Raw genomic sequence first — 27,500 nt, 5'->3', positions numbered from 1 at the left:
GCCTCCAGGACTGATTTTCAGATGACTTTTCTCTACCTTTATTTTCTAGCCAAATAACTCAGTATCAACTTATTGTAAACTTATCAACTAAATATCTCAGTCCCCGATCATCCGATGCGAACACATCGAATCATAAGGTGCTGCCCCCTTATTATCCTGGTAATACCCGTTCAGGTCCTCGGATTAAGTACTGTCCAGCTGTCACGCATGCATACTGAGCAAATGCAGGTCTGTTGGCATTCAGGTCCAGCTCTTTAACATTGTGTCCAGTGCATAAACATGCAGTATCCTGCCATAAATCCAAGTTGCACTCAGTTGCTGCTTTTCTCAAATGACTTAAGGGAGTTTTTAAGTATTAAATTGTGCAGTATGCAATGAACTGAAATAAGAAAAACACAATTTAAGAGCTAAAGCAACTGATTTCCTTATGTCATTTGAGTATACCTGAAACTTTAGTAAAATAGGGTATATTGGGATATTCTCAGTAATATATTTTTATACTGTTTTAAGCAATGCCAGTATTGAGCTCAATGTTTATTTTTTAATGTACAGTGCTAACTTCTGCTTGTTGATACCATATTGTCCATCTTTTTACTGTAGTAATAAGGATCTTTAATACCTCTTTAACCCATTTTTATGTTACTATTATAATGTATCTATTTTGTGCAGGTTTACAATGTTACATATGGTCAAGTTAAAACTGCCAATTGTGTGGATCTCATCCTCACCACAGAAACGGTGATAGCTCCACATTCACTCGTGATGTTTACATAAGTTTTAACCTTCAGCCTATATAATGTACATTTATATTTAAAGTAATCACCTGTGAACAATGTTGAAGGATGCCCATTGCATAATGTCATAGTGGTTATTGAAATCTGGTTGTTGAAATTTGTCAACCAGATCCTTTCCTGTTCTTTTCCTTTAAACTACAGTAATGTCTAATACCATTACGGTGCACATTATGTTTATGAATAAGTTTTACATTACCTTGATGTAGTGCAATATTAATAAAGGTAGTACTTCCTTTTTAACCAATAACAGAGTTACAGATAATGTCACAATGGCAGGTGTGCATGTCTGACATCAGAGTTCAGGGAGTTCAGCCGAAGCTGCTCTAAAGATCACTGAAAGATCTAGAACACAATGTCTGGAATCCTTAAAGTTGTGGAATGAGCGGAATGGGAATGGTACTTGGAATTTGCTCGGTCCAGCCTCCTGCTGCCACTCTGCGGCCTGAGTTTTCTACCAATAGGTTGTGAAGATGATGCTTATGAGGGTCTCAAATTTTTTGCAATGAGTCAATAAAAATGGGGGGGGGGGGGTGTTGTTGAAATAAAAGGGACAAGAAAACACAAAATGATCCAGTGAAAAAGAGAAGAGACAACCAGAGCCAATTGGTCTCATTGTGTGTACTTACTCAGTAAAAAAAAAAAAAAAAAAAGATTGTACTACATGATATTTCAGTATGCTTTAAAGTAAGGTCCCCGATCAGTCCCCGATCATCAGATGTGAATGCACTGAATCAAAAGGTGCTGTCAGCTTATTGTCCTTGTAATACCCATTCAGATCCTCGATTTATGTACTGTCCAGCTGGCGCACACACAAATTCCTGTCACACACATGCATACTGAGCAAATGCAGGTCTGTTGGTATTCAGGTCCACCTTTTTAACATTGTTCCCAGTCCTTAAACAGGCAGTATCCTGACATAAATCCTCAAATTACTTTTCTCAAATTACTTAAGGAAGTTGGTCACCTGAATTTATCTTCTGTTTACATGTTGTCAGTTTTGAAAAGTAGTGGATGTTTGTTGTATAGTATACAATGAAAAATAAGAAAAAATGTTTTCATGCGTGTGAGGGTCTTACATTTTGGAATATTTGTGTCGGTGGGGGGTGGTGGTGTAGAAATAAAAGGGGTAAGAAAACAAAATGAAGCAAAGAAATCTGATAGAGAAAGAGCCAGTTGGTCTCTGAGCAATGACAAAGTCATTACATTCACTATAATTTCCTGAAGCACAGCTGGGTGTGGGTTACTTCTGGGTGTTTGTACTTCCACAGTTAAAAATCGATTGTACTACATATTTCACTATGCTTTAAAGTAAACCAACATGAATGTGTGTGCGAGAATGCATGTAAGTGTGTATACTTTACACTTCTGACAATGAAAGGTCAAACATAAAACCGAAATTAGGGCATTTGTTAGTCAATGAGGAAAATGGTTTTTGTGTCTTTTCTTTACTTGGCTAGCACTGTGTTTGTTAGCTTGGTCAGTCTTTCAGCGTGTTCCTGTTTGATCAACAAACACCACCCCAAGGACCCTTTGTGTGTGTGTGTGTGTGTGTGTGTGTGTGTGTCGGCCTGCAAATCTGCTGCTCAAAAGCAAACGGTCAAAGTGATTAGCCCATGTGAAATCACCCTCCGAGGTGCTGAGCATGACCAGACGTAACAGCCCACATTCAGTAAATGCGCTGGCAGTAGAGGGCAGTACCACCATCCAGGCCACGGGCGAGTGGATATCTGTTGCACGGCTGATCCGGGCCAGTGCCCAGCAGGGTAATTGTGAGGCTGTGGTTTTACAGGAGACTGACAGACAGCGGTCAGCACGCGCCTCCCTTTGTGTGGGCTCCGTCGCGCTGTCAGGGGGGGAGGGGTCAGCCCCAGCTGTGAACGGAAGACGAATCTCCTCCAGGCTCCGAGAAGGGAGGGGGGCTTGTGTGAAATGGCCGAGGAGAGACGGGACGTGAGCGGGTCTTCAGTCTTAAAACAGCATGGCTGCGTCACCGTTGCTGGGTTGGGGGTGGGTGGGCAGATTGCTTTGTGTTGCGAAGCAGGTACTACTCGGTGGGTTCGTGTGGCATGGCTGAGTTCTGGGTGGCTCCACGTTTTCCCCTTCCAGCTGCATGACTCAGACTCAGATGCAAGTTTTGCACTTGACAGCAATTAAACCAGAAACGCCGGGATTGAGTGCAGTGATCTGAAACCGAAGCACACCACTGTGAACCAGTGTGTGTAGTTTTACCTTGAGTACAGCAACAGCCAACTACTTTTAGGCATTCACATTGTAAGGGAAATCATGGGGCATAGACAAACCATACACACACACAATCACAATGTGTGGTCAGTGTTAGGTTCCGCTTCCTACAGTTAACCGGTTCTGGGCTCACACCTGCTTATCTGAGATCAGTTTGTGGAGGTGCATGCTTTAGGCGAACAGGTACTCTAGGAGTACATGAGTACTATGAAACTGATTGCTTTGTTAAGAGGACACATCATGGAGAGTCACTTTGACTCAACCACTTGGCTTTGCCTCTGTGCTAGTATACAAATAATAACACAAGGCTGTTTCTTCTGATTTATGAAACCTCAGTGGGATATGCAGGGATTTAGGATTTTCAGTACTTTTTGAGTAGTTATAAATGTTAATACAAGCTAAAAAATGCACTGTAATGTTAATTTTTTTTTTTCTGTTATTTATGATCAATGGCTTCTTTCTGAATTTGGTGAAGAAGAATTGCTGTTGGGAACCTGGTCAGTGTGACTGGGGCGCCACCATCTGGAAAACTGATTCATTACAAGTAACTCACATTTCAAGGCTGTTCTTTACATTTCAGTCTAGACACTGCCGCAACATTACCTCTCATTTGATCTATGGAAAGTCTAAACTGACTGGGTATTTAATAAAACTATTCGCCTCACCAACGAATGTGGGACATTCTTATCTGAATAATGTGATAAGATTAATAAGAGCTATACAAATACTACACACACACACACACACACACACACACACACACACACACACACACACACACACACAGACACACACACAAATAAACCAGCAAAAATAAATGGAAAGTAACAGAGTTACTAAAACATAGTTCCAGTGTTTAATATATTTATATATATTTCTGTACATTTCCAAAGCACCACCATCTCACTGAAATGAGACAAATGTCAAAAAGAATCGGAGGGAATATTTCACACAATGGACCAATCAGCTCAAGCCCATCTGAATGAGCAAAGAAAAGGCTTACCTGACAACTGAACACACACACGCTCACATGCACGCACACGCCTCCAAGTTATTCTCAGGATTTCAGCAGCAGTGGGCTGTTCAAGTTGATGTTAATTCAGGATAGATTTATTTGACTTTCACACTGTGTCTCTTCTTCCGAGTGCATTCGACTGTGTGGAATGTGACAGTTCAGTTCGAGTAACAAGCAGCTTAATGCCGCCTCGTTGAGGTCGACGGTCGTCAATGCCTGGCTCCGCCCCCACGCTGTCCACTCTTCGATGAGTGTGCAAGGGCAGATTCCCAGTGTCATGGAGCAGCAGTGAAGTCCTTGTGAAGCAGTTATAAAGGCTTTAAGTCAGGGGCACCAAGCCAGACTGCCCAGTGCAGGTTCATTCCTGCCCTGGTCTGGCATCAGGCACCAGAACCCTGCAGGGAGTTATGACCCTTGGGGCTGGAGAACTAGGCATCACCGCTTGAAGTAGGGGGTGAAACTGTGTTCGGTGTTCAGGGGTTGATACAGTTCATCCTCCATCCCCTCCCTCCTGTTCCCAGCGTACTTCCGCTCTGAGCGGCACATCCGTGTCGCCAGGGGAAACAAGGCCGCTCCAGTGGCTTGCTGGTCACCTTTGCCCCCTCTGGCTGCAGAAAGCCCACTTGCTTGGTGTCCTTTTGCGGTCGTGACCCTCGACCTCTGACCTTAGTGCTACCTGACCTTTTGGAGCTCCTCGCGGAGCCATGCAGGAAGAGGCTGACCTAGCCGATGGAGGAGCTTAGACAGCTCGATGTTGTGATCCCTGTAGAAGCGAGAAAGAAAGTCCCGGGACTGCAGAAAGAAACAGACAGAGACAGAGAGAGAGAGTTGAAGAAAGTGAAAGAACAATCAATAAGGATTTTGTCTCCAAATTGTTTATTAACCCGTTGCGATCGACGCACGTGCTGGCGTGTTTGCTTCAATGTTTCTCAATATTTTTTATCAATATCTTTGTGATGATACAGCACAGAAAAAGCGCCTACACATCATCTGCCTCTCACTGTTGGTGTGTCTTTCAGGTCTTATCCCTCTAATCACGTGTTATTGGGATTGATGAATGTGTGTCAATTTGTGTGAAACTAACCAATAAACAATCATGAAATCATTAAGGGTTTACCCTTCAAGTCAGTAAAATTTCCTTTCTTCTTCAGTCCACAAGTGTACAGCTGCTGAAGTTGCAGCGATTTTTGAAAGTAGTGAAGATAATAGAGCTTTAGAGTCTGAGGGGTATGATTTATATGAAAATAAAAGATTAATGGCTAAATTAATGTTATTTTACAATATCGCTATAATAGGGAATTTAGTTATGGTCACATTTAGACACAGTGTCTGCTACTAGCTATCTAGCTAAATGCTGCTTCTGTGCAATATTCTTGAAATTGAATTGTAAGATAATAGTCAGTATACTTTCGTTCCACAAAATTGACTGTCCAGTAGTAAATGTTTACTTTGTTAAAGGGTTTTTGTGTGAAAGAAAGATAGTATATTATAGATGAATAGATATGTTTTGGCCATTCTGAATACTATCCTGTACAACTGAGACTTCTGTTTCTGCCATAATTTGCTTATAGTTGTTGTAATGCTCATTTCTCACGTGCAGACATGAAGCTTGATATTTTGATATTATGTGAGGCTTGATATCTAATATGAAGTCATCTAATATTCAGTCACATTTCCTCTCAGTCTCTCTAAGATTTGGTGAAAGTAGTATGAACACTTTTATTCAATAAATTGTACAAAATGTCCTATTAGACATTTGTTGCACATTTCTGTACTACTTTATTCATATATTTCACTACCAAACACTGAAATTTGTGAACCAAACACTTAGTAAACTTATTTCAAACACAGAAACAGTTGGTTCACGTGAGTAAAGGAATATTTTCACAAGATATTTTTAGCTTTATCACCATATTATTTCTTTATGTAGTGCTCTAGGTCAAATGGTACCTTATTAGGTTCTGAATATTTTGTTATGAAACATATGGGTATCATGCTATAAGTAAGTGAATTTTAAAAAATATGCAAAAGCAGAGAAAATGCCCTGAGCATCAGAGGGTTAATGCTCATGTTCCACAGCATTTGTTGCATGACTTATCACTTCTGACAGATTATTAAATATATTAAAAAAAATCCTTCCATTAATATAAACAATAACAGCTGCCAAGTCCTACTGTTATTTAACCGCTCAGTAACAGTCATCAAGGCAAAGAGCTGGTGACATATACAGACAGACTAAAGGCTCCACGGTGTCCTGCCAGTCTGTCTTTTACCTTTTAATCCTTTACCTGTCTTTTGATTTTCTGCACTTTGTCCCTTTATATTAAATTGTTATTTAATTCAGTTTATGTAATTACCTTTACCTTTTATGTTTAAAACAACTGTCTCATATTTTTCTTTGATTTGTTGCCCTATGTATTCCTCTGCCAGTCCTCCGCACAATACTAAATTACTCATGCTGTGGAGTGTGACTGTGATCTTTTTGTCCTTTAGGAATCTGAATCTGAGACAAGAACAAAAGAGGGTAAGCACAGAATAAAGAAAACCAGAATACAGAGAGAGGACCTAACAGACAGATGGACCTTATATCACTGCTCTTACACACACACACACACACACACACACACACACACACACACACACGCACACACGCACACGCACACACGCACATACACACACACACACACACACACACACATACACACACGCACATATACGCACACACGCATACACACACACATACACACACGCGCACACGCGCACATACGCGCACATATACACACATACACACACACACACACATACACGCACACACACATCACACACACACACACACACACACACGCATACACGCACACACACACACACATACACACACACACACACACACATACACACACACACACATACACACATACACATACACACACACACACACACATACACGCACACACACACTTACTTTGTAGACAGGGAGAGGTTATAAAGTTCCTTATCAGACAAGTTACATACATAAAGCCCTCATTTGAAATTCCACAACATATTTACAGGCACCACACAGAGTCAGGTATGTTAAAGCTGGTTCATCATATCTCCATAGTCCTCCTTCTGTGCTTGTATTTTTTTAAATTTGTGTTTATTTATGTCCAATATTCATGGACCTTTATGTTGAAAGGACCACTACTAATAAGTGAAAAATACTGGGATAGTGCTGGGAGAATACTGGAATAGTACTGAGAGAATACTGGAATAGTACTGAGAGAATACTGGAATAGTACTGAGAGAATACTGGGATAATACTGGTATTGTAAGAAAAGGAGGGCAGTATTGGAAAGTCCTGAGAGAATACTGACACGATACTATGTGAATATTACGATAGCACTGGGAGTGTAATGACAGAATAATGGTGTATTGTAACATGAAAATACTGGAATAGTATTGGAAGAATGCATCAAATTTCCTATGATGTCCCAAATACACACAAAAAAATTCATTCATGTTTTAATGTACGTGTTCACACAGCCTGCTTCTGGCCCATTCATCCCCGTCTGTAATTCCAACTGTAAATATAACCCCCGGCATACTTCACAGACTGTTAGTTTCATCTGGTCAGCAGTGTTTAAAGGGTGTCCAGAACAGATTGCTCTGGCCAGCCCGCCTACATCAGAGCAGAGCGGGTTTTCGTTTCTTCTTCACGTTAGTGTAGTGATGTTTAACGGCTTTCTAATTTCTAATGCGGTACCAATGTTCTGGAACATCTCATTTTGCACGCTGGACGGCCAGATGTATTGTGCTCTCCATAGACACTCTGCTGACTTTACAGCCTATGTAGTGTTTCGGTGGTTTCTGAATCATGGGTATGGTAACGGTAACAACAGCTCAGTAATGCACTATAATATTAGTGGTCACACGCAACGTGTTCCGTTTCTACAAAATGTTGGCACGCAATCCCAAGAGATGATACAATTTCTGTGTAAGATAAAATGATATAGGACTGGAAATACAGGACTACAATGTTAGCAGGTAATTTAGCAGGAACACGGGATGGAAGACGTCACTGCATAGAAATGAAATAATTCATTAGGGCTGCAAAATACTTCTCAGCTTCCATTTGGTGTACGTAGTTATTTCTCATATAAACTTATCATGCCAAGGAAGTCTAGTATTTACCTTGAATCTGCGTGAACAACTTGTTCTCACAAGTTGAGAGTAAAATAAATTTTCATGGAGAGAGAGATTTTATTGAAACAACATTTAAAGAAAAGTCTTGTCTGAATCTGTTATTGTACATGGACAACGGTTGAGTTGTGAAGGTACTTGTTATCCATCCATGACTAAGGTGCCATTGGGTAGTACATTAACACTGTTTAACTCACCGTTGAGGTAACACATAAAAGCATTTTAAAGTATTTACCAAGTTAATTAAATCCCATGATACCAACACACAAAAAAGCAAAATAAACAAACAAACACGATTTCTCCACTACAAGAATCTCACTGCATGGTCTGCATACCTGGCTACAGACATGAGATATGTGCTGGCCCTTCATTTATCGCGGTTGTATGTGTGTGTGTGTGTGTGTGTGTGTGTGTGTGTGTGTGTGTGTGTGTGTGTGTGTGTGTGTGTGTGTGTGTGTGTGAAACTGTAGACTAAAACACAACACTGAAAAATTAAAACCTTGCATAATTCTATTTCTAATTGCCAATGGCTACCTTAGCTTTACAGTCATATTTGGCAGTTTCTCTAATCTGTGAGGTTCTACGGCATTCATAAGTATTTATCTTAGAACATTCTGTGTGTCTATCAGTACTTTTGTTGTTGTCCTGATGTACTGTGTTGATTTATTGAACTGTCCCAGTGCTGAGTTAGCACTTTGAAGAACGCAGAGACATCCTAGTAAGGTTGAGAAGAATGTATCAGTGAGTAGACAGTGTGTTGGACTCTACCTCTGCATCCATGGCGGGGTATCTGCGTCCTTTGCTCTTGCCCAAACACTTAGTTCTGCCACCATCCAACAGCTGACACCAAAAACCCTTCTGAGGGTCAAACCTGGGAGAGGGGAGGAGAGAAGAGAGGAGAGAGAGAAGGAGAGAGAGAGAGAGAGAGACCTGGGTTGAGAACTCAATCATCTCATCACATTTTGTCTTGACAGTTCCCAAAAAGTAAATTCACACCTTATAGCAAATTTGCCAATGTAGGTATGCTCACACACACACACACACACACACACACACACACACACACACACACGCACGCACGCACGCACGCACCCACGCCTGCACGCACGCAAGCGCGCACACACACATTTCAGGCTGACAGATATCAGCCATAACCTTGTCTCACTGTCAGGGGAAACATGGTTTGGTTTGATAAGCACTTACGCAAACACCAGCAATCTTACACAGCTCTCAGCGGTTTTGTGTGTGTGTGTGTGTGTGTGAGTGTGTAAGTGTGTGAGAGCGAGAGAGCATATTTAATAAATGTGTGGCTAGGGTGCTAATTAATCCAGTGGAGAGGCTGTAAACAGAGATCACTCATGAACCTTTGACCTAAACTACAGTACAAATGCACAGAGGGAAATTAAACCTACAAACACACTCTCTCTTACACACACACACACACACACAGACACAGAGAGACACACACTCTCTCTCTCACTCTCTCTCTCGCTCTCTCTCTCACACACACACACACACACACACACACACGCACACAAATCATGCTGCCTATTAGCTAAATCAGCAAAGGCATAATACAAGTGTATGTGGGTGGGTGGGCGTGTAAGTATGTGTATGCATGCGTGTGAGAATAGCTTTGGTATAATGCACATTTGTCTGATGAATGTGTTTTCCTCTACTGGCTTTACAACACTATAGACAGAGCGGCTAACTACCTTAATTTAAACAACAGAGAGAGGGAGAGAGAGTGTGGCAGAGAAAGAGGGAGGGAGAGAGGTGAAGAAGAGAGAGGGAAGAGAGAATTCTGTGAATTTGTCATGACTCATTTTTAATTACAAATTCGTGATGAAGCTTACTCTCGTTAGGTACAATCCTAATGGCTCAACGTGGGATCAGCCGGATGAGAATTCATCTAATTTGCTACAAAAGCGTATCGTCTATTAGCTGGCCAATCAGGTGAGTGCTTGTAAGAACACACTAGTAAAAGACAGGTGAGGAGAGGAGAGGGGACCAAAGCAGCACACTGGTTTTGTCATTTGAAAGACATCAGATTCATCATGATTGTGTGTGTGTGTGTGTGTGTGTGTGTGTGTGTGTGTGTGTGTGTGTGTGTGTGTGTTGGTTACACTCACGTGAGTGCCTGGGAGTAGTTAAAGTGTGGGGAAACGCCCAGGAACTTCTGCACCTCATCCATCACAGCTGCTGGGTCGTTTCTCAGTTGCTGCCCATCTATTATCATCAGCTACACACACACACACAGACACACACACATTCGATTGTGGGAGATTAACGTCTTTGAGCAAGCTTGGGTGTCCACTATTTTCGTTGGTAACACAGAAAGATATTTTGGCAGCCTTTACAAACACAGAAAAAGGCTTTGTGTGAGTGTGTGTGAGACAGAGAAACCTTGTCACTCTCCATTTCTGTGAATGAGTGTGTGAGTCGCTCTTGTTTATTTGAGCGTACTCTTGCTTTAATCTCTTAAATCGTAATGAAAGGTGAACTATCAAAGAGGTGCCAACACAGGCTCTCTGTTCTCTCTCAGCATATGAGAGTGCATGTGTGAATGTATGTTTGAACTCATGTGTACGTGCATGTGTGTGTACGTGCGTGTACACATGTGCATGCATGTTTGTGTGTGTGTGTGTGTGTGTGTGTATGTGTGCGTGTACCTGACTGGGAGGGTAGTAGGTGAGCCATCTCTCTAGGTGGACGGCATACAGGCCGGGCACCAGGCACCGGCCCTGTAGGGAGCGCAGCTCTGACGGAGCATGATGATTGGCTGAGATCACCTCGTAGAAGCTGAAACGTAGAGCCGTGCGGTCCTCGTGGGCTCTCTGGTGCTGCCACGGCAATGAAGGTTGGCGCATCATAGGCACATCAGAGAGAATGTGAGCACAACATAATCACAATTACATTGACCAATCAGAACTCAGGCTTGGCACATTTGTTACATATGCACCTTTAGGTATAGAAATTATATGTATATTGCAAGGACACGCAATACAATACAAGGTCAAGAGCAAGAGCAATACATATGGCAACACACACACACCAACCCACCCACACACACACCCACCCACACACACACACACACCCACACCCACACCCACACACACACACACACACACCCACCCACCCACACACACACACACACACACACACACACACACACTCTTTAACACAGGAATAAGGTCGAAAGCTCTCTCCTCTCTTCTCCATGTCCTCTCCATTGGTAATAATCACAAGCTGGATTCCCCCGAGGAAAGCTGGTGATGAGATTCTCTCTCTCCTTCTCTCTTTTGCACTCTTTCTCGCTCACTCTCTCTGCTGCACCCCCCTCCCTCTTTGCTTCTGTCTGTCTCTTTCATGCATCTCTCTCTCTCTCTCTCTCTCTCTCTCTCTCTCTCTCTCACGCTGAAGTCTATAGGCTAGATAAATAACCTTGTGCCCACATGGACGTGCGCTTGTGCACTCTCTTTTGTCGCGATACCAAGCGCATAGCAGGCTGGGAAAAACTCCACTGCCATCAGCCCTTTCAAAAAAACAAAACAAAACAAAAACAAAACAAAAACAAAACAAAAACCTGGCATTTGGGTAAATGTGAGTGGCAAAATGTTAATCTAAGTTATAACTGTTTTTCAGCATTTGTAAGTTCTAAAATGTAATTTTTCTAGCATTTGTAAATGTGGTTGGTATGAAGCGGGTGAGCTGGGACCTGTGTGGTGCTCTGATGGTTTGGTTTTCTTATTCTGTTTATAACTACAATTTAGAGTTAAATCCGTTCCTGTTCGTGGGGGGTTAAAAGCTATCAGCTGTATTCCGGAATTCTTTTTTACTTTTTGCTTTCTCTATATTGGTACTTATATTTACTCGCCTCATTGATTGTTATTGGTCTTTATTTGTTATTATTTATTAATTTACTATTATCAGTAATAACAATAATAGTAATATTGCTCAAATCCACCTTAATAAAATTTGTATATCAGACTGTTAGGGATTGTACCATATCGTGATGCCTGTATCATATCATGAAGTTACTAGTCCTAATTGGATACATGGCATTATTTGTAGGCTTTATCAGAGTTTGTTGAGTGGTGTAAACATTTTAGATTTGTTCATGTCAATTTGTTTAAGGAGTTCCTGCTACCAAGTGTAGGCACTTTTAGAGGCCATCTGAGGTTGGCTAATCGTCTATGATTAGTTGGAGGCGTACCTGGTACCAGCTGTAGGCCCTATCAGAGGGGTTGATGAGCAGCGTCAGGATCTTGGCTTTGGGCAACAGTGCAACAGCTCTTTTGGGTGTGTCCTCTGAGGGGAAGTAGTTTGCACTTTTTTCAAACAAGAAATCTGTACTGACATTCGATGGCACAGGAAAGAACTCCATGTACCTTAGAGAGGGGGCACACATACACACACATGCACACACACAGTTTAGTAACAATGTGCAAGCACATGCAAGAATACACATGTGGACAATACAATAATCCAGCACAAATATGGAATCAGTCACACATCCCTATACACACACACACACACACACACACACACACACTCACAAATGCAGCCATTTACCAGTCAATGCCTTTGTGGTAGTTATTTGTGTTGAAGAACTGGACCTCCTCAAAGGTCTTGGAGCTGGGGAAACTGCTGGAGATGGAGGGATGCATGAGAAGAAAGAGGTAGAGAGCTGTAGTGCCTGTGGAGGAGAGGCACAGGACCAGGAGGCGGGACCAGGAGGCGGGACCAGGAGGCGGGGTCGGGGAGGACACAATAAAAAAGAGTGATGACACTGTGTATAATTCGTCGTTTTGAAGCATGCTGGCACAGACATGGCAGACAGCCAGGCCGAGAGAGAAAGAGAGTGAAAAGATCCCCGCGGTCGATACTCTATTTACGGCACAGAGTTTTCATCTGCGCGTGCATGCAAGGCTCTGGGCGGGTGTGAGTGTGTAAATGTGTGTGTGAGGGTGTGCATGGGCTGCAAGTGTGTCTGCTGGGGAAAGCCAGGATGGATTTGTATGTGTGTGCATGAGGGAGAGGGGGCGAAGGTTTGTGTGTGTGTGTGCGTGTGTGTGTGTGTGTGTGTGTGTGTGTGTGTGTGTGTGTGTGTGCGTGCGCGGGCACGCGTGGTACGTGTCAGGGAGAGTGGGCGAGTGAATGTTTTGTAAGTTTGGGGTGGTGAAGAGTTGAGAGTGTAGAGGAGACACTGTCTAACAAGCAGAGAGTCCTGACACCAATCAAACTATTGTAGCTAGACAACACAGAGAGTCATCACTCACTCTCTTTCTGTCTCCTTTTCTCTCTTTCTTTTTCACTTTCATTCTTTCTCCCTATTTCCCCCCCTCCCTCCCTCTCCCTCGCTCCTTCCTCTCGCTCTCTTTCCCTCCGTCTTGCTCTGTCTCTCTCCCTCCCTCTCTCGCTCCTTCCTCTCGCTCTCTTTCCCTCCGTCTTGCTCTGTCTCTCTCTCCCTCTCTCTCGCTCCTTCCTCTCGCTCTCTTTCCCTCCCTCTTGCTCTGTCTCTCTCTCTCTCTCTCCCTCGCTCCTTCCTCTCGCTCTCTTTCCCTCCATCTTGCTCTGTCTCTCTCTCTCTCTCTCCCCCTAGGTTATTGTTCTCCTTTAGTGTGTGAGACGCCTCTAGATGCACTTTCATCAGTGTCAGCCATACAAGGTAAGATATGATGTGGGATCAAGGAAAACTATAGTGTACACACACACACACACACACACACACACACACACACACACACACAGAGAGATATGCATGCATACATCACACACACTCATTTTCTCACACACTTGCAATCTCTGTCTCTCAAAGTTTCTGCATACTCAAAACCCCACAAACCTACAGACACACGTAAACTTTCTCATAACATGCTCACAAACACTCACACATGACCTTAAAATCTTACATGAAAAAAACTTAACTATGATTATAAACCATCTAAACCATTATAAACCAGCTAAACCATCTGACCCTCGTTACACTTTGACTGCATTTTAAAGTCCATGTGACCCTACAGGGGATGCTCACTTTCTCAGAAGGCTCTTACAATCTAAAACAAAGCCGAGAATGCATGTGCATGCACACACACACACACACGCACACACACACACACACACACACACACACACACACACACACACACACACACACACACACACACACACTTTGATTTGAATTACATTAAGAAAAATGTCATTACCAGTTTTCTGAGGTCCAACCACCATAAACTTTGGTAGCCTGTCACAGGTCTTCTCTTTAGACCAAATGTCCTTGTGCCTCTTATCATCACACGGGTTCTGCACAAATACACACCAATCATAAATCGCAATCAATCAATACATACAGTACTCAGCATGTGTGTTCTATAGAATGTGTGTTCTATAGTGTGTTCTATAGCCAAGGAATCCTGTCAGTCAACAGGCACTGAAAATGCACTCAGACAATGGAACTGGGCTATTCACTAATCATATCAACCCAAGATGCATTAACAAAAAATAGCCATCCAACACACCCACCAAAAACAAGGGCTTACCAGAAAATACTTCCTCTCCCCCTGTGCCCACACGTCATGTTATTTTCTGAACAAATGATATTATTATTATGATATTAATATTAAATAAATGCATAGGCGACCAGCAGAATGGACCTTAACATTCTTGTTTCCATACTTAGCACTTACTTTTACAGCCTCTTTTTGCATGAACGGTCCTTTGGTGCTCATAGATATGGCAATACAAGCACGAACACATATACACCCACCCCCTTTTCTCTTTCTCACCATGAAGGCCCCACCCCCTTTTCTCTTTCTCACCATGAAGGCCCCACCCCCTTTTCTCTTTCGCACTATGCAGGCTCCACCCCCTTTTCCTCTTTCGCACTATGCAGGCTCCACCCCCTTTTCACTTTCTCACCATACATACACCTCTCTCAGGTTCCTCTTCCTCTCTCACCTTCTCACCACACATACACCTCTCTCAGGTTCCTCTTCCTCTCTCACCTTCTCACCACACATACACCTCTCTTACGCCCACAGATCCTGCCTCTCTTTCTCACTCTCACTTTCTAAGGCACTCACACGGCTCAGTCGCTCACACACCTGCACGCGCGCGCACACACACACACACACACTGACCTGCCAGAGTGGGTTTCTCTGCTCAGGGAACAGGGAGAAGTAGTGGTGCGCGAGCTCGATCGGGGGGAGCGTGTGGAGTCTCAGATTGGTCCAGCACTTCAGGAAGTTGGCCAGGTTCACGAACGTGTACAGACCCAAGCGATCATTCCCATAGTTAGACAAATGAGTCATGAAGATGCTAATCTACACCACAGGACACAGACATAGAGAGAGACAAACGAAGAGAGAGAGAGAGGGGGGGATAGACAGACAGAGACAGACGGAGAGACAGATAGAGAGAGAGAGAGAAAAAAGATATTTAGTTCACACTGTGATATAATCAGACAAAGGCAGAATTACCACATTTACAATCTGTGTGTGTGGGGGGGGGTGTTTGTGTCTGCATGCATCTTCACAGATGTGCATTTATGTGTTTTCATGAGAGAAAATAAGAGTGAGAGTGAGAGAGAGAGAGAGAGAGAACAGCCAAACCAAACATCTCAGTTACAATGTCAGCATATTTCCTGTAGATGGCAGTACTAAGTGGGGAAGTCGGAATATTGGTTGTTGTGTTGTGGAGAGTAACCAGTGGAACAGAAATCTGGTCTTGGGCCAAGAGTATGATAACCACTGAGTGATCAACTTTAGATCCACCCTCCAGACCCCCTCGTACACTTCCATGTGACCCTCGTTACACTTCAACTACACTACAACGTCCATGTGATCCTCGTTACACTTCAACTACACTACAACATCCATGTGATCCTTGTTACATTCAACTACACTACAACGTCCATGTGATCCTTGTTACATTCAACTACACTACAACGTCCATGTGATCCTTGTTACATTCAACTACACTACAACGTCCATGTGATCCTTGTTACACTTCAACTACACTACAACGTCCATGTGATCCTTGTTACATTCAACTACACTACAACGTCCATGTGATCCTCGTTACACTTCAACTACACTACAACGTCCATGTGACCCTCGTTACACTTCAACTACACTACAACATCCATGTGACCCTCGTTACACTTCAACTACACTACAACGTCCATGTGACCCTCGTTACACTTCAACTACACTACAACGTCCATGTGATCCTTGTTACAATTCAACTACACTACAACGTCCATGTGATCCTTGTTACACTTCAACTACACTACAACGTCCATGTGACCCTCGTTACACTTCAACTACACTACAACGTCCATGTGACCCTCGTTACACTTCAACTACACTACAACGTCCATGTGACCCTCGTTACATTCAACTACACTATAACGTCCATGTGATCCTTGTTACACTTCAACTACACTACAACGTCCATGCGATCCTTGTTACATTCAACTACACTATAACTTCCACGTGGCTTTTGATACACTTCGACTACACTATAACAACATTCGACAACAGTGCAACTTCCACTTGACCCTTGTTACACTTTGACTGCATTTTAAAGTCCATGTGACCCTACAGGGGATGCTCACTTCTTCAGAAGGCTCTTACGATCACGGTCAATGCAAGAGGCCATTACCGTAGCAACTGCTCTGATGTTAAGAGTCTATTCAGTAATATTACAGAATGACATGTCAATGTGAAAGAAGTTTGACTGGATCTCTATGGAAAGAGATTAAATGAGAAGAGACGAGAAGAGACGAGAAGAGAGGAGAAGAGAAGAGAAGAGAAGAGAAGCGAAGAGAAGAGAAGAGAAGAGAAGAGAAGAGAAGAGAAGAGAAGAGAGGCGAAGAGAAGAGAAGAGAAGAGAAGAGAAGAGAAGAGAAGAGAGGAGAAGAGAGGCGAAGAGAAGAGAAGAGAAGAGAAGAGAAGAGAAGAGAAGAGAAGAGAAGAGAAGAGAAGAGAAGAGAAGAGAATAAGTTTTACTGGGTCTCCATGCTTGAATGGTTTAGTAGGCTGTGAATGTGTCAAGGTGGAATGGGAATAAGTGGCCTAGATTGAGATCCACGATGCAGAGCAGGGAGCCATTTTCCCTGTGCAGCAACACACAGACAAATACTGCACACACACTTATGCACACATGCACACACACATGTAAATGAACCCTTCGTTATGGGTATTACAAACGATGACTTTACACACCGCGGGTGTTACAGGCTGAGAGCGGCTGTTTGTGCACCGGCGGCCCTGGCTGGCGGCTGGGTGCACAGCAGCTAGCCGCTCGCTTTTAGCAGGGTCGCCATGGAGCCAGGTTGGCACGGTAACGGCGCTAGGGCAGGGAATCGAGTTACGGGTCTCTAAGCATCCCTGAGGACGGGCCACAGTGGGGAGCAGCGACACGCTGCTACAGGCAAGGGGGATATGTCCTCACCCACCCTCACGCATGCGCACCAGTGCAGGGTATCGTGCCTACACGTGAAAACAATGTTGGAGTTAAATAGATTTCAAGCACAAAAGAGTACCTGCTGTAAGCTACAGTGGGAAAAACCTCTAAGGGGAACCAGCGGTTTCCTGACCAGTGTTTTTTTCTAACCTCATAAAGAGGTTGTTTAAGATATGATTTATACTGCGCTTCCAGCAATCAATAGGCAGTGCATTTCTTCTCAACACACAAATATGCACATGCGCGCACACACACACATACACACACACAGACACACAGAAACGTGCGCACACACACACACACACACTCGTGCACACATTGGAGTAGTTTAATTATAGAGACTAGTAACAAATGAGTTTGTGCCTGCGTGCTCACACACATACACACACACAATTCATTTTACCTGGCAGTGCTCTCCAGTGGGAGAGAGAGAGAGAGAGAGAGAGAGAGAGACAATCTTAGGTCCAGATGCATTCATTCTGTCTGTCTCAAGCACACTGGAGAATGCCAGCACAACCCCCTGTTTTAACAACTAAATTTGGATGACCTATTACACACACACACACACACACACACAGAGATGAGTTTAAAGGGTTTCAAACAGATGTTCCTCCTGGAAGAAGTTCAGTGCCTGGGAGAATGATAAACCACTCGTCCGGCCAAAGCACGACATTTTAACCAGCACATAAACACACACACACACACACACATACACACACACACACACACACACACACACACACACACACATACACACACAATCACACTCAGAAACAGACACACACACGCACCTGACAGCACACACACTCTAACCTGAAACGGCTAGATTATTCCCTACCATAATACATGTTTCTGTCATTCTGACATACCATTCCTGGGATATACACATACCTGGGATGTATTTTTGCAACATGTACTTATAGAAACAGAAGAGTATGATACTGATGAAAGAAAAATAAAAAATATGGAATATTAAGCAAGACCTTAATGGGGTATATAATTCTGTTCTATTCTATTCTATTCATCAGACACTATAGTTTCGATAGCTATGCTGCAAAATATAGAGGAGGCCGATAGGGCACTATGTCCACAGAGGAGGAAACGTAACTAAGTGGTGAGATATATTTCAGACAGCACTGTGGTCAGTGGGTAATGTCCAAGAGATATTTCAATCTATCTCCCAGGGAAGAGTCTGGGAATGATATTGCTACATGTCTCTATATGTTATCCTCTCTCTCTCTTTCTCTGTCTCCCTCTCCCACTCCCTCCGTCTCCCTCTGTCTGTCTCCCTCTCTCTCCATCTGTCTCCCTCTCCCTCCGTCTGTCTCCCTCTCCCTCTCCCTCCGTCTCCCTCTGTCTGTCTCTCTCTCTCTCCATCTGTCTCCCTCTCCCTCCGTCTGTCTCCCTCTCCCTCCTTCTCTGTCTCCCTCTCCCTCCGTCTGTCTCCCTCTCTCTCTGTCTGTCTCCCTCTCCCTCCGTCTCCCTCTGTCTGTCTCCCTCTCTCTCCATCTGTCTCCCTCTCCCTCCATCTGTCTCCTTCTCCCTCCGTCTGTCTCTCTCTCTCTCCATCTGTCTCCCTCACCCTCCATCTGTCTCCCTCTCCCTCCGTCTGTCTCCCTCTCCCTCTCCCTCCGTCTCCCTCTGTCTGTCTCTCTCTCTCCATCTGTCTCCCTCTCCCTCCGTCTGTCTCCCTCTCCCTCCGTCTGTCTCCCTCTCCCTCTTTCTCTGTCTCCCTCTCCATCCGTCTGTCTCCCTCTCTCTCCGTCTGTCTCCCTCTCTCTCTGTCTGTCTCTTCGTCTGCCTCCCCCGTCCCTACTCTTCCTCTCCCTCTGACTCTTGCTTGTCTCATGGTGTTCAGTTTAATCTTGACCCATTTGTTATTTCATGGTCCTTGTTCAGCCGATTCACACACACACACACACACGCGCACACACACACGTAATGACATGGCCTGGCCTTGCACCCAAAGCACTTACAGCTACAGAATAAATCCATCCATTTCATTATTTCATTCTTTCTCTCTCTCACACATACACAGAAACACACACACACACACACACACACACACACACACACACACACACACACACACACACACACACACACATCCTACATTTGTTTCCTTAGCTTTGGGGTACTGGTGGGATGTCAGTGGGGAATTGTGTAATCTCGCCTGAAACAAAGTTCTGAAACAAATCTCAACATGTACAATAAAACAGCACACACAAAAACATTACTGTTCAATTAATTCCTACTGAGATTCAGTAGTTGATTCAGCAGTGGAGGCTTTGGAGCCACACACTCTGATACAATGAGTGTGGTGCACCAAGCATTCACCTCCTACAGCTCTTAAGTGGGCCTGCGTGCACACAGTGTCGCCAGAAATGAAAGCACCACAATAAAGGCTTGAATTAGATTTTGCTCGGCAGCAAAATCTGCAAAATTGAAGCTAGTGAACTGCGACAAAGTGTAAATGTGGCTCCTCGGCCCTCAGTAAACCTGACTCCTTGGATCTATGTGAATGTGTGAATCTAGCTCCTCCTTTCTCAGTCAGTTTGGCTTCTCATTTCTCAATGAATCTGGCTCCTCGTTTCTCAGTGAATCTGGCACTTTATTCCTCTCTGAATCTGGCTCCTCATTACTCAGTTAGTTTAACTAATTTCTCAGTGAATCTGGCACTTTATTCCTCTCTGAATCTGGCTCCTCATTACTCAGTTAGTTTAACTCATTTCTCAGTGAATCTGGCTCCTTGTTTCTCAGTGAATCTGGCTCCTCATTTCTTAGTCAGTTTGACTCCTCAGTTCTCAGGGTATCTGGCTCCTAACAAGAATGCTTCATGGACACGGAGCCGTATCTGCAGCCGTGTTCTCTTTCAGTGCTCCTTGGGCTCCACCCCTCTGGTGTTAAACCGCTACACCCCTTTGGCTAAGAAGATTTAATAAGAGCAAAAATCTCTCTCTCTCTCTCTCTCTCTCTCTCTCTCTCTCTCTCTCTCTCTCTCTCTCTCTCTCTCTCTCTCCCTCCTTCTCTGTCTCCCTCTCCCTCCGTCTGTCTCCCTCTCTCTCTGTCTGTCTCCCTCTCCCTCCGTCTCCCTCTGTCTGTCTCCCTCTCCCTCCATCTGTCTCCTTCTCCCTCCGTCTGTCTCCCTCACCCTCCATCTGTCTCCCTCTCCCTCCGTCTGTCTCCCTCTCCCTCTCCCTCCGTCTCCCTCTCCCTCCGTCTGTCTCCCTCTCCCTCTCCCTCCGTCTCCCTCTGTCTGTCTCTCTCTCTCCATCTGTCTCCCTCTCCCTCCGTCTGTCTCCCTCTCCCTCCGTCTGTCTCCCTCTCCCTCTTTCTCTGTCTCCCTCTCCATCCGTCTGTCTCCCTCTCTCTCCGTCTGTCTCCCTCTCTCTCCGTCTGTCTCTTCATCTGCCTCCCCCGTCCCTACTCTTCCTCTCCCTCTGACTCTTGCTTGTCTCATGGTGTTCAGTTTAATCTTGACCCATTTGTTATTTCATGGTCCTTGTTCAGCCGATTCACACACACACACACACACGCGCACACACACACGTAATGACATGGCCTGGCCTTGCACCCAAAGCACTTACAGCTACAGAATAAATCCATCCATTTCATTATTTCATTCTTTCTCTCTCTCACACACACACACACACACACACACACACACACACACACACACACACACACACACACACACACACACACACACACACACATCCTACATTTGTTTCCTTAGCTTTGGGGTACTGGTGGGATGTCAGTGGGGAATTGTGTAATCTCGCCTGAAACAAAGTTCTGAAACAAATCTCAACATGTACAATAAAACAGCACACACAAAAACATTACTGTTCAATTAATTCCTACTGAGATTCAGTAGTTGATTCAGCAGTGGAGGCTTTGGAGCCACACACTCTGATACAATGAGTGTGGTGCACCAAGCATTCACCTCCTACAGCTCTTAAGTGGGCCTGCGTGCACACAGTGTCGCCAGAAATGAAAGCACCACAATAAAGGCTTGAATTAGATTTTGCTCGGCAGCAAAATCTGCAAAATTGAAGCTAGTGAACTGCGACAAAGTGTAAATGTGGCTCCTCGGCCCTCAGTAAACCTGACTCCTTGGATCTATGTGAATGTGTGAATCTAGCTCCTCCTTTCTCAGTCAGTTTGGCTTCTCATTTCTCAATGAATCTGGCTCCTCGTTTCTCAGTGAATCTGGCACTTTATTCCTCTCTGAATCTGGCTCCTCATTACTCAGTTAGTTTAACTAATTTCTCAGTGAATCTGGCACTTTATTCCTCTCTGAATCTGGCTCCTCATTACTCAGTTAGTTTAACTCATTTCTCAGTGAATCTGGCTCCTTGTTTCTCAGTGAATCTGGCTCCTCATTTCTTAGTCAGTTTGACTCCTCAGTTCTCAGGGTATCTGGCTCCTAACAAGAATGCTTCATGGACACGGAGCCGTATCTGCAGCCGTGTTCTCTTTCAGTGCTCCTTGGGCTCCACCCCTCTGGTGTTAAACCGCTACACCCCTTTGGCTAAGAAGATTTAATAAGAGCAAAAATCTCTCTCTCTCTCTCTCTCTCTCTCTCTCTCTCTCTCTCTCTCTCTCTCTCTCTCTCGCTCTCTCTCTCTCTCTCTCTCTCTCTCTCGCTCTCGCTCTCGCTCTCTCTCTCTCTCTCTCTCTCTCTCTCTCTCTCTCTCTCTCTCTCTCTCACACACACACTCTAAACCAGCTGGAAGTTTTTGTCCCTAAGCAGCACATTTTTCTTTCTCTGCAGACCCGTTCCAGGTTAGTGGTTGTATATCTCTCCCCCTGACTGTGCACATGAGCAAGTCACACTGCCCAGTCCCTGTTACAAAGCCCCTTGTTCTACATATATTTCATCTTGTCTGAAATTTGCGTTGCCACTTAGTGTAGCTTGCCTTCTCAGCCCTTTTCTCTCTCCCTGCCTGTGTCTCCTTCTCTGCATTCGTTTGTTCATTCCTGTTCATAAACAGAAAGATGTGTCGGTTGTTTGGTTATGATCTCTTCACTTAACTATGTGTTCTGTTTGATCTGTCTGTCTTTTCTTGATTAAGGCACAGTGGATAGAGCAAGAGTAAAAAATATAGTTCTCTCTCCCCCTCTCTCTCTCTCTTTCACACACACACACACACACACACACACACATACACACACACACACACACACACACACACACACACACACACACAAAAGACAGAGAGACTTCTTTTCTCACTGCGCTTGGTAGATCACAATTATGAATTAGCAATAAATTAAGTTTTCCTTCCAGCCCAGAAGGTAGAACGCTATGCTCCACTGACCTTTTGTCAATGTTTTTCCCAAAATTTTTCTAAAGCTTTAATGTTTTCTTAAAGCTTTCCCAATGTTTTCCTAAGGCTTTAACAGTGTTTTCCCTTCATCTTCCTAAGGCTATAAAACATTTTCCTAAGGCTTTAACATTTTCTCAACATTTTCCCAAAATTCCTTAGAAATGTTTCCCAAATGTTTTCCCAAGTTTGTTTTCCTAATTGTTTTTCAAATATTTTTCAATGTATTCCCAATTGTTTTCACATTTATTTCCTAATTGCTTTCACTGTGTTTTCCTATGTCTTTGAAACATTTCCCTAAAGCGCTAACAATGTATTCCCATTTTTTCTTAAGACTTTCCCGACATTTTCCCCATGTTTTCCTAAGGCTTTAACAGTGTTTTCTTAAGGCGTTCCTAACGTTTTCATAAGGCTTTAATAACATTTTCCCAAGGCTTTAGGTTAACAGTGTTTCCCCAACATTTTCACAACGCTTTCCTAAGGATTAACGCTTTGACAACATTTTCCCTCTGTTTCCCTGAGCCTTTACCCAGTGTTTCCATCCACAACAGACCAAGGCGGAGGAGAGGGGTGGAAAGGAGTAGAGAAGAGCGAGGAGAGGAAGGGGGGGGGGGGGTGGAAAACCCAATAACTCATCAAAGCAGAATCTCTCAGCACTAATTAATGAAAAACAAGAAGTGAGGTAGGTTACCATTACTAAAACAGCAGGCCTAAGGGTTAGACAAGTGTTAGCTAATGGCTAATAGCTAATGGCTCTGATGCAGGTAATACAATGTCGTAACAGCTTGTACACTTCCGCTCAGTCAGTTTTAACATGTGCATGATCAGATCATACGTAAAGCCTCATTACCTAAAGCCTCTTTCTCTCTTTTTTCCTCAGTCTCTTGCGCTCTCTGGACTTCATAGTGCTTGACTAATGGTGCACACTCTGATGGCTTCCTATCCGGGGAAGGACGGCAGTATTGATTGGCTGAGTGCCTAATGTGACAGCCAGTCGTTGAGTAAATGAGTAAAACCTTAACGCTCTCCCACAAAGCCAGAAATGGACCAGCCCTTCCATACACGATGTCAGCGGTCAAAGCCCGAGCCGTGCCTCGAGTACTTTGAACCTCAAGTATCGCTCAGCTTAAAACACCACGCTTCAGCTGGAAGACAAGCCTTGAGACTATTCTCTGTCCTGTCCTGGCTCACGTCCGCTGGCTGTCCGGACAGCAGAGTCGCTTGCAGTCTTCAAACGCAGACTGCATATCTGTCTATTTGTGGAATAGTTAAATGTCCACTAATCCTGCACTTATGTTGAGAAACTGAAAGTCTAGTACTTATTGTAGAGTATTGTTTATTGTACTTATCATTGTCTAAGATAGAGCTTATGTATTCTGCACTTATAGGCATCAGCATTGATCTCTGTATTTCAACAATATTCTAGTTCAATGGTATCTTGAACTCTAACCTTCCGTACTGGCTTGGATACATTCTATGAGTAGATGACAAAGCACTTTTTTAAATCGCTCTGCATATGCAAATGTCAGTGCTACAGTGGGTGGAGCCCAACCTGTAAAGCTCCACCCACAGTACTGCCAAGTGCCAGAACTCAAACAAAAGGTTAACTAGCCTTAAAGATAAACTCTTCCATGACAAAGTCAAAAAGTTCTCTCAATGAGAGAACGTAATGCAGTGTTGTAACATTTATTTTCATTATTCTAGAGCATTCCAGCCAATTACATATGTAAGTTCATAAGAATAAATCCTGAAAATTAGTATGTAAAAAAAACTTTCTATGCATAAGAAGTTTAAATGTTATCAACAATTGGAACTGCAACAAGGGTAATCCAATCCTAAGAGTTCCCGCCCCAAATTACAAGACGTTAGCCCATATTCGGGATGGAAAAGCTTGTGCCAGCTTGAACAGGAACAAGATGCCCCGTGACATCTGACAGCGGGCCTCGTTATTGAAAATAAGACACTACTGTCTATATTAATGCATAGCACTCTGCTGGAGCTCAGCGAGAATATATGAACAACAACAAGGCAATAATATTCACTAATGAGGACACACACACATAGACACATGTTAAGTTAATGAAAGACAATAATAAAAATTCAGATACAAAACAATAAGACAACAGCAGTGCATGTCCCAGGGGAGCTGATCATAATATGCAATGTGGAACAGCGATTATAACATTCAATTGTTGTGACGCATAATAATAATAATAATAATAAACCTACAAAAGGTGAAGGAGGAATGTTTGGATGTGTGACATATGAAGCCTTCTGTATAAAATAGGCAAGGGCATTTCTATGTGAGGGGGAGGGTGTGTGCAAGTTTCTGTGAAGTCAAGCATGCAGCTCTGAGACAGGGCCTTGGTTCACTGATTGAGGAGGCTAAATTAACTCTGTGTGCGTGCATGCGTGTGTGTGCGTGCGTGTGTGTGTGTGTGTGTGTGTGTGTGTGTGTGTTTGTGTGTTTTGGACTGTTCCTCTTGCATTAGTCAGAGCCAGAAGAGAAAATGGCAGAAAGTAATTATCTTTACACATCACACAAGCCCACACAACACAAACACACATACACACACACACACACACACACACACAAACTCTAATAAAATGGACAAAACAGAGCATGTCTGCTGTGCTTCAAATTCACATAAAACATCTCTGTACTACGTAACAAAGAGAGAGAGTGAGTGGGACACACACACACCGGCTTGTGTTTTTAATGCTGCAGCTGATTTGAACAAGGCACAGTCACAGTGGGGAGCAGGGAATGCATAATGGGAGAAAAGGCCTGCTGGGAAAATTAATCTATAAAAACACTGACATGCACCCCCACAGAGAGGGGGAGAGAAAGGGAGAGAGAGAAGGAGAGAGAGAGAGGAGACAAAAAGAAAGAAAAGACAGGAGAGAGACAAATCCAAAAAGAGAGAGAAAGAGAGAGAGAGAGAGAGCTCCTACTGTGTTGATGTTTATTAATATTTGTAGCTGTGTAATTTAATAACAGACACAGCTGGTCCCCTCACTGGCAGGCTACGTATGACTTCATTGCTAACTCTCAGATGCTCAGCAGTGCTCGGAGTGCAGTGCGCTTTCGTTGCGTTTTTCACTGATTTGGCCACCTCCACTTTACCAGACTACTCCCCTGTCTAAAGGGAATGGCTGCATCTGGGGGTGAGCTCGTCTCGGAGAGCTAGTGTGCGCTTTTCAGGTGACCGGCCAGAATTAGCTGGTTGTGACACTGCTCAGTGCTGGGAGTTTCTAAGGCAGATGTTAATTGCTTCACTTTACTGGCTGGTGATGTGTGCGCATGGCCAAAATGGTACAGGAATCAGAGAGTGGGCTGCTTCACACGGTGCCGATGGGATTTGAACCCAGCCAAGTTGCAAGGAGTCTAGACCACCACTTTATGGTGTGTGTGTGTGTGTGTGTATATGTATATACTCTTACAGGGTTCAGGAGGACAGTGAGGAAGAGCTCTCCTCCTCGTATGCTCTTGTCCAGTTCCTTGGGCCCTCCTGGGTATTCCTTATAGAAAATGGTGTGTGTGAACAAGCCGCATGTCTGGCGCGGAAGTACCTACACACGCACGCACGCACGCATGCATACACACACACAGAAAGAGAGAGAAACACGTTTTAGAACATTTCTTGTATGTGATCTCTCTTCTGGCATGTACGTTAGCTTGTCTTCTGACTCGGCAAGTCCTGCTATCCCATCCTTACATAATCAAATCCCAGCGTTTTTTGGCTGTCCAATGAGCCTGTACAACATGCTTGCGTTGTGCCGAGTGTTCGCCTGTTTCCGACCAGGCTGTCGTGCGTATTGTGTCGGCTTGTGCACGTGTTGAGTGTCCGCCTGCTTCGGACTGTACTCTGTTAATGAGCCTGTGGCGTGCGTTGCTTTGTGCCTGCGCTGCGGTTAGCGTGGTCGTGGCCCGTTTAGCGCCGCGTTACACGGTGGGTTTTGGATGGTGCTGCCCTGCTACCCCGGGTACCTCTTGCTGCCTGTCGCTGCCTCTGACTGCCTCCGTGCCGAGGGCCGTCCAAGAACGAGAGAAAGGCTACACGCTGGCAGGGGCTCGTCACATGTGGTGCGGCATTGTGGGTGGGGGGTAGGGTGAGCGTTTGAGTGTGAAAGGGGTGGTATGAGAGGGGGAGAGAGATGAAGGGAAACGATGCAGAGACAGGGAAAATGAGGATGGGGAGAGAAGGAAACTAAAGAAAGAAGAAGGGAAAAGAGAGAGAGAGCGAGAGAGAGGGGGGGGGGGGTGATTGAATGAATCTTGAGCACAGAGTGGAAAATTGCACCCCAGCAGTAGAGGCTTACCCCTCTCCCCTACCCCTCCCACACGTCTCACTTTAAAATAATGATGTGGGAAAAATAACACACTGACTGTGGTATTTTGTCTACACCTTATTACAGCGAACTAGACAGCGGTGTGCGTGTGTGTGTGTGTGTGTGTGTGTGTGAGTG

The 27,500-nt window shown here is 44.1% G+C and overlaps 2 protein-coding genes across 3 annotated transcripts in view; one reads left to right on the top strand and one right to left on the bottom strand.

Moving 5' to 3' along the window:
* prss12 (serine protease 12) overlaps window positions 1-929 on the top strand; it is a 30,601-nt gene extending 29,672 nt beyond the window's left edge. For both annotated transcript variants that reach the window (XM_035530300.2, XM_081714408.1), the window contains exon 13: window positions 1-929. This exon is cut by the window's left edge and continues 1,122 nt beyond it. The gene's annotated coding sequence lies outside the window, so the exon portion shown is untranslated.
* A 2,939-nt stretch (window positions 930-3,868) lies between these two features.
* ndst3 (N-deacetylase/N-sulfotransferase (heparan glucosaminyl) 3) overlaps window positions 3,869-27,500 on the bottom strand; it is a 45,797-nt gene continuing 22,165 nt past the window's right edge. The window contains exons 6-14 of the mRNA XM_027024617.3: window positions 26,475-26,603; window positions 15,372-15,554; window positions 14,439-14,535; window positions 12,805-12,928; window positions 12,446-12,620; window positions 10,902-11,072; window positions 10,362-10,471; window positions 8,998-9,100; window positions 3,869-4,842 (exon numbers count right to left, since the gene is read on the bottom strand). Coding sequence (XP_026880418.1) covers window positions 4,723-4,842; window positions 8,998-9,100; window positions 10,362-10,471; window positions 10,902-11,072; window positions 12,446-12,620; window positions 12,805-12,928; window positions 14,439-14,535; window positions 15,372-15,554; window positions 26,475-26,603 — 1,212 coding nt within the window. The 3' untranslated portion in view covers window positions 3,869-4,722. The remainder of the gene's footprint in view (window positions 4,843-8,997; window positions 9,101-10,361; window positions 10,472-10,901; window positions 11,073-12,445; window positions 12,621-12,804; window positions 12,929-14,438; window positions 14,536-15,371; window positions 15,555-26,474; window positions 26,604-27,500) is intronic.

The sequence above is a fragment of the Electrophorus electricus genome, chromosome 5 (assembly GCF_041902795.1).
Source record: "Electrophorus electricus isolate QZ-2024a chromosome 5, ASM4190279v1, whole genome shotgun sequence".
Lineage (NCBI taxonomy): Eukaryota > Metazoa > Chordata > Actinopteri > Gymnotiformes > Gymnotidae > Electrophorus > Electrophorus electricus.
Note: the sequence above shows the minus strand (reverse complement) of the source record. Positions and strands in the feature narration are given on the sequence as shown.